The sequence below is a fragment of the Trachypithecus francoisi genome, unplaced genomic scaffold (genome assembly GCF_009764315.1).
Source record: "Trachypithecus francoisi isolate TF-2019V2 unplaced genomic scaffold, Tfra_2.0 Lachesis_group17, whole genome shotgun sequence".
Taxonomy (NCBI): domain Eukaryota; kingdom Metazoa; phylum Chordata; class Mammalia; order Primates; family Cercopithecidae; genus Trachypithecus; species Trachypithecus francoisi.
This window is the reverse complement of record NW_022681462.1, coordinates 38,223,298-38,236,631: the sequence shown is the minus strand read 5'-3', so window position 1 is coordinate 38,236,631 and position 13,334 is coordinate 38,223,298. Positions and strand designations below refer to the sequence as shown.

The 13,334-nt window shown below is 41.9% G+C and overlaps 1 protein-coding gene across 1 annotated transcript in view; it reads right to left on the bottom strand.

Moving 5' to 3' along the window:
* The window catches only part of RMND5A (required for meiotic nuclear division 5 homolog A), a 75,139-nt gene that overhangs the window by 38,889 nt on the left and 22,916 nt on the right, over positions 1 to 13,334 (bottom strand). The window contains exon 2 of the mRNA XM_033175377.1: positions 2,610 to 2,752. Coding sequence (XP_033031268.1) covers positions 2,610 to 2,752 — 143 coding nt within the window. The remainder of the gene's footprint in view (positions 1 to 2,609; positions 2,753 to 13,334) is intronic.

The following is a 13,334-nucleotide window of genomic DNA, read 5'->3' as shown; positions in this document are numbered from 1 at the left end:
TCCGCCTGCCTCAGCCTCCCAAAGTGCTGTGAGCCATCATGCCCTGCAGACTAAATAATACAGTTTCATATGATGGATGAGAAGAATACAGAATCCAGGTCACCTAGAACCAAAACTACTTTCACAGGAACATAAAACAATTTTTGGGGCTGGGCACTACTCAGGAGGCTGAGGCAGGAGAATTGCTTGAAACTGGGAGGCAGAGTTTGTAGTGAGCTGAGATCGTGCCACTGCACTCCAGCTTGGGCAAAAGAGCGAGAGTCCATCTCAAAAAAACAAACAAACAAACAAAAACACCCCAATTTTTTGAAAGAAACTGTAAAAGATTTACTTGAAAAAGTCCTTATAACTTCCAAGGGCATGAAAAATAATGTCCTCAAAAGAGCAACAAGTAAATTAAAATACATAATTAGGAATCTTCATCTCGAACACATCCCCCTGCCCAAATAAGCCAGAATGTAGATTATTCATGATAAATGTGTTCCCTTGATATCCATTACCAATAAGATACTTCCATTTTTGGCACCAAGTACATCCAGACAATGTTTTGCCTTAAAGATTAGTCAAAATATCTGACAACCCTTATGAATATCTATAAAGACCTGCTAGATCTGGAGTAAGATATGCTCAGCCAGACACCAGTAGCAAGTAGGACAAGAGCAAAAGAAGGTTCTGATAATCATGACAGGACAACAAACATAAACTAGGAAACGGGGACATATATGGTCACCCTACAAGCTGCAGAAAGCATAATTGGTGAATTGTTTGCCCAACTGCTCCAGATCTTGGTCAGTAGCCCACACACTACAATTATAGTTGCTGAGTCCATCCCCCCTTATTCCAAGAATCTCTGATTGGCTGCCTTGGAAGCTTTAGCTCTTCTCATTGTCACAGCACCTCTGGTTCTACTGTCCAAATGCTGACCCTCTGTTATAATTGCAAGCAGACTGGTGGTCATGCAGATGTCCCCAGGAACTTACTGGGGTTCTCTCTGAACGTTGAGCCATTAGAATCACCAGGATGCCTTGGTCACTGTCAACATCAAAATCTGAATCTTCTTAGACACCACAAGTAGTTACCGTACCTCTAGAGGAACAGAGGGCTCTTCACCCACAGTGATTTAAGACCATCTCTAAAGTGCCCCATCACATTCTAGAAGGATACAGCTGCTGGAAGAAAATGAAGTGTCCCACCACCACTCCCATAGTTCTTAAGCTCACACACACCAACAACCACTCCAGGAACCAACTGAAGACTTCAAGTATCACAGCACCAAATAGGGTTGATGTCAAACCCACTTCTAAAACTGTGTTCACTCTCTTGGAGTTACCAAACAGGCTTCCCAACCTCAAAACCATTTCAGAGAATACTCACTGTCTTCCCAGACTTTGCTGGTGACCGCCATCACTGATATAACAATGTGGCTGGAACCCTGTGGCTGCCAAAACCAACCTCTGACTCTTTGGCCGAGTCAAACCCCTCACACCACTATGGGAGTGGTGAGAACTTTCTGAAAGGTCACGAACACTTCTGTAAGCCACGACTACCAAAACAAGTCCTCTGAGCCTCTGCCACTCACGGTCTTGTCATACCACACCTACCAGTGAACAGTAATGTCTTATAAGCATATAGTCTTGACTCAAACAGCATCAAGCCTAGCCTTTTCACGGGATAATTTCTAACAGCTGGGCCTACCTATGAGTTACAGGAACCACTCTCCAGATTCAATGAGCTTCTATTACCTCTGTTACAACTATCACTCTTGTGAGTACAGACTAAGTAACTCATAGGACTGTTTAGAAGATGCCTTTGCTACAAAGGGCACTCCTCAGAAGTTCTTCCTGCCCTCCCAGAAGTTTACGATGTGTGAAGAGAAACACCTCTGACCAGTCACAATCTCCCCTATGTCTGAAGTAGTCAGAGGTATCACACAGCAACCTTGCGTTACTTCTCTTAGGCCCCAATAGGACTATGAACTCCATGAATAAAATTTGCCAGTACTAAAAATGATAACTGCTTATAAATCAACCACCAGGTCAAAGATGGCTTACTCAAAAAATGTCACAAGAAAAAAAAACATCAAATAAAAGTGACCAGCCTCACTGCCTAGCAACCAACCCACTCACTCATTCACACAGAAGGCAAAATTCAAAAGTAGCTGGGATGCTCATAGGAAGAAAACAGTTGGGATGATGCAGGGGAGACTGATACAAGACTGTTATTCTAATCATCCCATAACAGGGACAGAGTCACAGCTAGGGAATTACTCAGGAATTAGGAAAAGTTACTCCTGGTAAACAAACTCCCACATATTGGGTTAAAATTTCTTTGGAACTTTATTCATCATGACCCTAGGAGCTCTAGTCATGTATTCAAATGGATAAACAACAATGCTATAAAAGCAGGGAGTTTTAATTTTGTTTTTATTTTTTAAATAATAGCAACAGGGAACTTGAGTGAGAATAACATGGTAAGACTAGACCTGCAAAAGTTATCAAAAGCAAACATGACAGGAATAGCACACTTTGTGAAAGCTAGTGTTATCAAAGTACTGACAGAAGAAAGAGAATGATGCTAAAAAATACAAAACACTTCCTTCAATACCATACCTTATCAATGGCTTTTCCAACCCGAGAAACACTGCTGTGGATGTCTTTGTGGTCCGAGGCCAATTTTTGAACAGTATCCTTTATTCTTTTACAGCACTGTGTCAAAACAAGTGAAAGTGTCCCTGATAATTCAGCATCTTGGCCTATTAAAAAAGGAAGAAAAAAAAGGATTGGTTACTCACTAAAACAAACCCAAAAATGGCAAGTTTCTAACAGGCCTTTTGGACCACAAAAGATAGAAGAAAAGTGAAGAAAACTCAGTATCTGCTTTGAAGCTGATGGTCACATTCATAGATGTGATTTTTCAAATGGATACTAAGAAAGATATAATTTTTTTTAATTTTGGGAAATAAAAAAATTTTACTGTGAAAGAAATCATTTTTATCATTACAAAAACCAGCACAGACTATGAATAATACTGTCAAGGCACTATTATTTTTGAGAAAATAAGTCTAAGTGAATAAACTCACTTATTAAATCCAGTTACACTGTTCAAGTCATTCTCAAAACGTTCTGATTGTTAGTAAATTTCCTCAACAGAGATGATTTAGTGCAAACACATCATATTCCATATAAAGAAGTAGAAGAAAACAAACTTCCCTGGATACCACCATGTGCAGAAAAGAGTTAACACAGCAGGTCATAGACTGCTACCCTTAGAGAGTCCTGCTTACAAAGTCGCCTCTTGGCTGACATACAGAAACTTGGGAGTTTGGGAGTGTTCCCATCATTCCCTAACTCAATGTTTCCCAACCTTTTTGGCACTAGGGACCAGTTTCGTGGAAGACATTTCGTCCACGGACAAGGGCTGGGTGGGATGGTTTCGGGATGAAACTGTTCCACCTCGGATCAGGCATTAGTTAGATTCTCATAAGCAGCACGCGAGCCAGATCCCTCGAATGTGCAGTTTACAACAGGGTTCATGCTCCTATGAGAATCTAATGTTGCCACTGATGTGACAGCAGGTGGGGCTCAGGCGGTAATGCTCGTTCACCACCACTTGCCCCCTGCTGTGCGCGGCCTGATTCCTAACAGGCCACGGAGGGGTACTGGTCCATACCCGGGGGTTTGGGGACCCCTGCCCTAGCTGAAAAGAATGGCTCATTGTGCCTAAACTGTTGTGCAGTGTGGTTTATGGTGAACATCTGCTTTCCTTCTGGGAATCTAGAATTTTGATACCTGCTGGGCAGTGAGTACCTGGCTTTCTCCTGGCTTGGAGAAAGCTTCCAACAGTCTTCTCCCAGTGAAGTCACACGGAACATGCTTAATTCCTGCTTAAGCCATGGGTTGTGAGAAGTGTTAACGGGTGCCTACCAGGGAAACTCATTAGAAACTCAGTGCCCAGGATTTTTATTGGGGGCTGGTCACCAGGGCACCCACTGCCTAACTCTGGACGGCCTAACTTTGGACTTTTGCCCCATGAGTCTTTTCCCTTTGGTGGTTTTGCTTTGTACCCTTTTGCTGTAATAAATTTTAGCTAAGATTATATGCTGAATTGTGTGAATACTTTTAATGAATCACTGGAACCTAAAGGTGGTTTTGAAGACCCCTGACACACATGATCAACTAAAAGTTACTACAGTTTACATTCTTTCCCTGAACTACCTCCCTCCAAATTTTGTTCCTACAGCAGGAAAAAAAAAAGAAGGGAGAAAGACAGATAAAACAAATCCAGTTATGGTATTTGTCATTTATCTCTATATCTACATATTCCCACCTGTAAGCAACAGGCCTGGTTTCTGAAATCCTAACCAACATTATATAGCAGAGGTTCTTGAATTTTAATTTACTTCAGAATCACTTAAAGTTAAAACAAAGTAGCTGGACCCTATCCCCAGAGTTTCTCATTCAACAGGTCTGGGATGGGACCTGAGAATTTGAACAAGGAGCCCAAGAGTACAACAGCCGGAGGATGCCCACTCATTTAACCAATATTTACTGAACACTCATTATATGTGACAGGTACAGCAGTGAAACAAAATAACCAAAAATCCCTTCCCAAGAACTTAACTTCTGGCAAGAGACATAACACACAAAATAAGCAAACTATAAATGACGACAAAAGATGATACATGCTACCTGGGGGGAAAAAGCAGGGTAAGAGAGATGGGGAGCATGTGTGGGTGGAGCAACCGCAACGTTATTTATTTTTATTTTTTATTATTTTATTATTTTATTTTTTTTATTTTTTATTATACTTTAAGTTCTAGGGTACATGTGCATAACGTGCAGGTTTGTTACATATGTATACTTGTGTCATGTTGGTGTGCTGCACCCATCAACTCGTCAGCACCCATCAATTCATCATTTATATCAGGTATAACTCCCAATGCAATCCCTCCCCCCTCCCCCATCCCCATGATAGGCCCCGGTGTGTGATGTTCCCCTTCCCGAGTCCCGGTGATCTCATTGTTCAGTTCCCACCTATGAGTGAGAACATGCGGTGTTTGGTTTTCTCTTCTTATGATAGTTTGCTAAGAATGATGGTTTCCAGCTGCATCCATGTCCCTACAAAGGACTCAAACTCATCCTTTTTGATGGCTACATAGTATTCCATGGTGTATATGTGCCACATTTTCTTAATCCAGTCTGTCACAGATGGACATTTGGGTTGATTCCAAGTCTTTGCTATTGTGAACAGTGCCGCAATAAACATACGTGTGCATGTGTCTTTATAGCAGCATGATTTATAATCCTTTGGGTATATACCCAGTAGTGGGATGGCTGGGTCATATGGTACATCTAGTTCTAGATCCTTGAGGAATTGCTATACTGTTTTCCATAATGGTTGAACTAGTTTACAATCCCACCAACAGTGTAAAAGTGTTCCTATTTCTCTACATCCTCTCAAACACCTGTTGTTTCCTGACTTTTTAATGATTGCCATTCTAACTGGTGTGAGATGGTATCTCATTGTGGTTTTGATTTGCATTTCTCTGATGGCGAGTGATGATGAGCATTTTTTCATGTGTCTGTTGGCTGTATGAATGTCTTCTTTTGAGAAATGTCTGTTCATATCCTTTGCCCACTTTTTGATGGGGTTGTTTGTTTTTTTCTTGTATATTTGTTTGAGTTCTTTGTAGATTCTGGATATTAACCCTTTGTCAGATGAGTAGATTGCAAAAATTTTTTCCCATTCTGTAGGTTGCCTGTTCACTCTGATGGTAGTTTCTTTTGCTGTGCAGAAGCTCTTTAGTTTAATTAGATCCCATTTGTCAATTCTGGCTTTTGCTGCCGTTGCTTTTGGTGTTTTAGACATGAAGTCCTTGCCCATGCCTATGTCCTGAATGGTACTACCTAGGTTTTCTTCTAGGGTTTTTATGGTATTAGGTCTAACATTTAAGTCTCTAATCCATCTTGAATTAATCTTTGTATAAGGAGTAAGGAAAGGATCCAGTTTCAGCTTTCTACTTATGGCTAGCCAATTTTCCCAGCACCATTTATTGAATAGGGAATCCTTTCCCCGTTTCTCTCAGGTTTGTCAAAGATCAGATGGTTGTAGATGTGTGGTATTATTTCTGAGGACTCTGTTTTGTTCCATTGGTCTATATCTCTGTTTTGGTACCAGTACCATGCTGTTTTGGTTACTGTAGCCTTGTAGTATAGTTTGAAGTCAGGTAGTGTGACGCCTCCAGCTTTGTCCTTTTGACTTAGGATTGTCTTGGCAATGTGGGCTCTTTTTTGGTTCCATATGAACTTTAAAGCCGTTTTTTCCAATTCTGTGAAGAAACTCATTGGTAGCTTGATGGGGATGGCATTGAATCTATAAATAACCTTGGGCAGTATGGCCATTTTCACGATATTGATTCTTCCTATCCATGAGTATGGTATGTTCTTCCATTTGTTTGTGTCCTCTTTGATTTCACTGAGCAGTGGTTTGTAGTTCTCCTTGAAGAGGTCCTTGAAATCCCTTGTAAGTTGGATTCCTAGGTATTTTATTCTCTTTGAAGCAATTGTGAATGGAAGTTCATTCATGATTTGGCTCTCTGTTTGTCTGTTACTGGTGTATAAGAATGCTTGTGATTTTTGCACATTAATTTTGTATCCTGAGACTTTGCTGAAGTTGCTTATCAGCTTAAGGAGATTTTGGGCTGAGACAATAGGGTTTTCTAAATATACAATCATGTCATCTGCAAACAGGGACAATTTGACTTCTTCTTTTCCTAACTGAATACCCTTTCTTTCTTTCTCTTGCCTGATTGCCCTAGCCAGAACCTCCGACACTATGTTGAATGGGAGTGGTGAGAGAGGGCATCCCTGTCTTGTGCCAGTTTTCAAAGGGAATTTTTCCAGTTTTTGCCCATTCAGTATGATATTGGCTGTGGGTTTGTCATAAATAGCTCTTATTATTTTGAGGTACGTTCCATCAATACCAAATTTATTGAGCGTTTTTAGCATGAAGGGCTGTTGAATTTTGTCGAAAGCCTTTTCTGCATGTATTGACATAATCATGTGGTTCTTGTCTTTGGTTCTGTTTATATGCTGGATTACGTTTACTGATTTGCGAATGTTGAACCAGCCTTACATCCCAGGGATGAAGCCCACTTGATCATGGTGGATAAGCTTTTTGATGTGCTGCTGAATCTGGTTTGCCAGTATTTTATTGAGGATTTTTGCATCGATGTTCATCAGGAATATTGGTCTAAAATTCTCTTTTTTTGTTGTGTCTCTGCCAGGCTTTGGTATCAGGATGATATTGGCCTCATAAAATGAGTTAGGGAGGATTCCCTCTTTTTCTATTGATTGCAATAGTTTCAGAAGGAATGGTACCAGCTCCTCCTTGTACCTCTGGTAGAATTCGGCTGTGAATCCATCTGGTCCTGGACTTTTTTTGGTGGGTAGGCTATTAATTATTGCCTCAATTTCAGAGCCTGCTATTGGTCTATTCAGGGATTCAACTTCTTCCTGGTTTAGTCTTGGAAAAGTGTAAGTGCCCAGGAAATTATCCATTTCTTCTAGATTTTCTAGTTGATTTGAGTAGAGGTGTTTATAGTATTCTCTGATGGTAGTTTGTATTTCTGTGGGGTCGGTGGTGATATCCCCTTTATCATTTTTTATTGCGTCTATTTGATTCCTCTCTCTTTTCTTCTTTGTCTTGCTAGTGGTCTGCCAATTTTGTTGATCTTTTCAAAAAACCAACTCCTGGATTCATTGATTTTTTGGAGGGTTTTTTGTGTCTCTATCTCCTTCAGTTCTGCTCTGATTCTTAGTTATTTCTTGCCTTCTGCTAGCTTTTGAATGTGTTTGCTCTTGTCTCTCTAGTTCTTTTAATTGTGATGTTAGAGTGTCAATTTCAGATCTTTCCTGCTTTCTCTTGTGGACATTTAGTGCTATAAATTTCCCTCTACACACTGCTTTAAATGTGTCCCAGAGATTCTGGTATGTTGTATCTTTGTTCTCATTGGTTTCAAAGAACATCTTTATTTCTGCTTCATTTCGTTATGTACCCAGTAGTCATTCAGGAGCAGGTTGTTCAGTTTCCATGTAGTTGAGCGGTTTTGATTGAGTTTCTTAATCCTGAGTTCTAGTTTGATTGCACTGTGGTCTGAGAGACAGTGTGTTATAATTTCTGTTCTTTTACATTTGCTGAGGAGTGCTTGACTTCCAATTATGTGGTCATTTTGGAATAAGTGCGATGTGGTGCTGAGAAGAATGTATATTCTGTTGATTTGGGGTGGAGAGTTCTATAGATGTCTATTAGGTCCGCTTGGTGCAGAGATGAGTTCAATTCCTGGATATCCTTGTTAACTTTCTGTCTGGTTGATCTGTCTAATGTTGACAGTGGAGTGTTGAAGTCTCCCATTATTATTGTATGGGAGTCTAAGTCTCTTTGTAGGTCTCTAAGGACTTGCTTTATGAATCTGGGTGCTCCTGTATTGGGTGCATAGATATTTAGGAGAGTTAGCTCTTCCTGTTGAATTGATCCCTTTACCATTATGTAATGGCCTTCTTTGTCTCTTTTGATCTTTGATGGTTTAAAGTCTGTTTTATCAGAGACTAGGATTGCAACCCCTGCTTTTTTTTGTTCTCCATTTGCTTGGTAGATCTTCCTCCATCCCTTTATTTTGAGCCTATGTATGTCTCTGCATGTGAGATGGGTCTCCTGAATACAGCAGACTGATGGGTCTTGACTCTTGATCCAGTTTGCCAGTCTGTGTCTTTTAATTGGAGCATTTAGTCCATTGACATTTAAGGTTAATATTGTTATGTGTGAACTTGATCCAGCCATTATATTAACTGGTTATTTTGCTCGTTAGTTGATGTAGTTTCTTCCTAGCCTCGATGGTCTTTACATTTTGGCATGTTTTTGCAAATGGCTGGTACCGGTTGTTCCTTTCCATGTTTAGGGCTTCCTTCAGGGTCTCTTGTAAGGCAGGCCTGGTGGTGACAAAATCTCTAAGCATTTGCTTATCTGTAAAGGATTTTATTTCTCCTTCACTTATGAAACTTAGTTTGGCTGGATATGAGATCCTGGGTTTAAAATTCTTTTCTTTAAGAATGTTGAATATTGGCCCCCACTCTCTTCTGGCTTGTAGAGTTTCTGCCGAGAGATCTGCTGTTAGTCTGATGGGCTTCCCTTTGTGGGTAACCCGACCTTTCTCTCTGGCTGCCCTTCAGATTCTTTCCTTCATTTCAACTTTGGTGAATCTGGCAATTATGTGTCTTGGAGTTGCTCTTCTGGAGGAGTATCTTTGTGGCGTTCTCTGTATTTCCTGAATTTGAATGCTGGCCTGCCCTACTAGGTTGGGGAAGTTCTCCTGGATGATATCCTGAAGAGTGTTTTCCAACTTGGTTCCATTTTCCCCCTCACTTTCAGGCACCCCAATCAGACGTAGATTTGTCTTTTTACATAATCCCATACTTCTTGCAGGCTTTGTTCATTTCTTTTTCTTCTTTTTTCTTTTGGTTTCTCTTCTCGCTTCATTTCATTCATTTGATCCTGAATCACTGATACTCTTTCTTCCAGTTGATCGAGTCGGTTACTGAAGCTTGTGCATTTGTCACGTATTTCTCGTGTCATGGTTTTCATCTCTGTCATTTCGTTTATGACCTTCTCTGCATTAATTAGTCTAGCTGTCAATTCTTCCACTCTTTTTTCAAGATTTTTAGTTTCTTGGCGCTGGGTACGTAATTCCTCCTTTAGCTCTGAGAAGTTTGATGGACTGAAGCCTTCTTCTCTCATCTCGTCAAAGTCATTCTCTGACCAGCTTTGATCCGTTGCTGGCAATGTGCTGCGCTCCTTTGCAGGGGGAGATGCGCTCTTATTTTTTGAATTTCCAGCTTTTCTGCCCTGCTTTTTCCCCATCTTTGTGGTTTTATCTGTCTCTGGTCTTTGATGATGGTGACGTACTGATGGGGTTTTGGTATAGGTGTCCTTCCTGTTTGATAGTTTTCCTTCTAACAGTCAGGACCCTCAGCTGTAGGTCTGTTGGAGATTGCCTGAGGTCCACTCCAGACCCTGTTTGCCTGGGTATCAGCAGCAGAGGTTGCAGAAGATAGAATATTGCTGAACAGCGAGTGTACCTGTCTGATTCTTACTTTGGAAGCTTCCTCTCAGGGGTGTACTCCACCCTGTGAGGTGTGGGGTGTCTGACTGCCCCTAGTGGGGGATGTCTCCCAGTTAGGCTACTCAGGGGTCAGGGACCCACTTGAGCAGGCAGTCTGTCCCTTCTCAGATCTCAACCTCCGTGTTGGGAGATCCACTGCTCTCTTCAAAGCTGTCAGACATAGTCGTTTGTGTCTGCAAAGGTTTCTGCTGCTTTTGTTGTTGTTGTTGTTAACTGTGCCCTGTCCCCAGAGGTGGAGTCTACAGAGACAGGCAGGTTTCCTTGAGCTGCTGTGAGCTCCACCCAGTTGGAGCTTCCCAGCGGCTTTGTTTACCTACTTAAGCCTCAGCAATGGCAGGCGCCCCTCCCCCAGCCTCGCTGCTGCCTTGCAGTTAGATGGCAGACTGCTGTGTTAGCAATGAGGGAGGCTCTGTGGCCGTGGGACCCTCCCGGCCAGGTGTGGGATATATTCTCCTGGTGTGCCTGTTTGCTTAAAGCACAGTATTGGGGTGGGAGTTACCCGATTTTCCAGGTGTTGTTTGTCTCAGTTCCCCTGGCTAGGAAAAGGGATTCCCTTCCCCCTTGCGCTTCCCAGGTGAGGCGATGCCTCCCCTTGCTTCAGCTCTCACTGGTCGGGCTGCAGCAACTGACCGGCACCGATTGTCCGGCACTCCCTAGTGAGATGACCCCAGTACCTCAGTTGAAAACGCAGAAATCACCGGTCTTCTGTGTCGCTCGCGCTGGGAGTTGGAGACTGGAGCTGTTCCTATTCGGCTATCTTGCTCCGCCCCGCAACTGCAACTTTAAAACAGTGCTGGCATGGTAGGCTTTACTGAGTAGGTGACACTGGAGCCAAGACTTGAAAAAAGTGAAGGAACTACCTACCGTGTGGCTGGCTACTTTGGGGAAAGCATGCCAGCCTGAGGGGAGAAAAGCCCTATTGCAAAAATACACCTAGACTATTCAAACAACAAAGAGGCCAGCATGTCAAAAGTGGATTTCTGGCCAAGGAAAATAGAAGAAGAGGTCCAAGAGATAATGGTCCTGGTTTGGTAGGATCTTTGGCATTTTAAAGACTTAATGCTTTTACGTTGACTGAAAGGGACCACTGCAAGGTTCTGAGCAGAAAAGGCATGTAAACTAATAAAAAAATTTTTGGGTTTTTTGTTGTTGTTTGTTTTTTTGATACAGGGTCTCACTCTGTTGCCCATACTGGAGTGTAGAGGCACAATCTCAGCTCACTGCAACCTCTGCCTCCCGAGCTCAAGCAATCCTCCCACTTCAGCCTCCCAAGTAGCTTGGATGACAGGCGCCCGCCACCACACGGGATAATTTTTGTATTTTTTGCAGAGACAGGGCTTCACTATGTTGCCCAGGCTGGTCTCAAACTTCTGTGCTCAAGCAATCCTCCTGCCTTGGCCTCCCAAAGTACTTAGATTACAGGCATGAACCACCATGCCTGGCTGATAAAACATTTTAATATGGTCGTCTAACTGGCAACAAGAGTACCAGAACTGAGCAGGAAAATAAGAGGCTGTGGCAGCAATCTAGATGAGAAATGACACTGGCTCAGTCCAGGATTTCATGACTGGACATGAGGGAAGAAAAGGACTCACAGATGTCTCCAAGGATTCTAGCCTGGGTCAACTGGAAAGATGGAGTTGTCTTCAATTAAAACAAAAAACAAATCAGCACTTTGGGAGGCCAAGGCAGGAGGATCACTTGAGCACAGGAGTTTGAAACCAACCTTGGGCAACAGAGTCAGACCCTGTCTCTACAAAACATACAAAAATTAGCTGGGCATCGTGGCACACGACTGTGGTCCCAGCTACTTGGGAAGCTGAGGCAGGAGGATCACTTGATACTGGGACGTCTAGGCTGCAGGGAGCTACAGCACTTCACTCCAGCCTGAGTTACAGAGCGAGACCTCAACTCCCCATCCTGCCAAAAAAGAATAAAGGCTGAGCAGGTACGAAGGATGAGGAGAGAGAGAAAGTTCAGTTTGGGGCTTGCGAAGTTTGAGACATTGAGTAGGCACCTCAGTGCATAAGTGGAGGAGTTGGTGAGATATACAAACCTGGAGTTCAATAGCAGTGTTAGGTAGGGCTGGAGATACAAATTTGTGAGTCACTGCTATATATATATATATATATATAACTTAATGCATGGGACTATATGAAATCACCAGGGGAGTCAGTACAGACACAGGGAAGTGATAAAAGAACTGAGTCTTGAGAACACCAAGTTTATGAGTCTAGGAAGAAATAGAACTGGAAAAGGAAGGCTAACAAAGACTACTGAAGCACTAACTGTGATGGAGGAGGAAACTCAAGAAAAGTATAATGTTGGGGAAACCAAGAGAAGAAAATGTGTCAAGGAAGGAGGAGTAACCAGCTGTGTTGATGTGCTACTAGGTCAAGTAAGATGTGGACTGAGAATGGCCGTGGATTTACAATGTGGAAATAACCAGTGACCAAGAATAGTTTCTCTAAAGTTCTATGAAAAGAAATCCTAAAACGTTACAGGAACTGTGAAGAGGAACTATATTAAGTCTGGTTCAATGACAACTACTGAGAGAAATGAAAAGGTAAGAAAAAAGCTTTCCTTATCTCTAAATACAGTTGCACAAAGTTTCTATCAAGTGTTTCCAATTTTCAATAACACAATTAGGCTTCCAACTTCCAATAACATAATTTAGGCTAAGACAAGACTTGGTACTTCAAGAAATTTTCAAAATCTGTTTAAAAGGTGTTCCATAGATTTCTTGGACCAAAAGCATCTAATTGCCTCAGTAGCTCTGTTCTGGCCATTTCTGATCTTTCTGTACTTAAAGCATACCTAACCTCAACAGCCTCATCTTCTCTATGAACCCATCTGACCACAGACTTACTCCCTCTTCTGAATTCCTGGTAACTTCTGCCCTCTCCCCTACTCCCCCTGCACTTAACTATAACCCATTGTAACAATTTCATGTATATATACCATCATCAGTCTCTACTAAACATAAGCCCCCAAAGGAAGGCCAAGTCCTTATTGCAAATTGTATACTCCAGTTTTATGTTAATAGTGCTTGCAAATGTGCAACACATACATGTATCTGAATTGATGGTAAATAAAGTGACTAAAAAAATGGTTTTTTTTTTTTTTTAGAGCCATATTCGACAAATGGTGCTGAGAC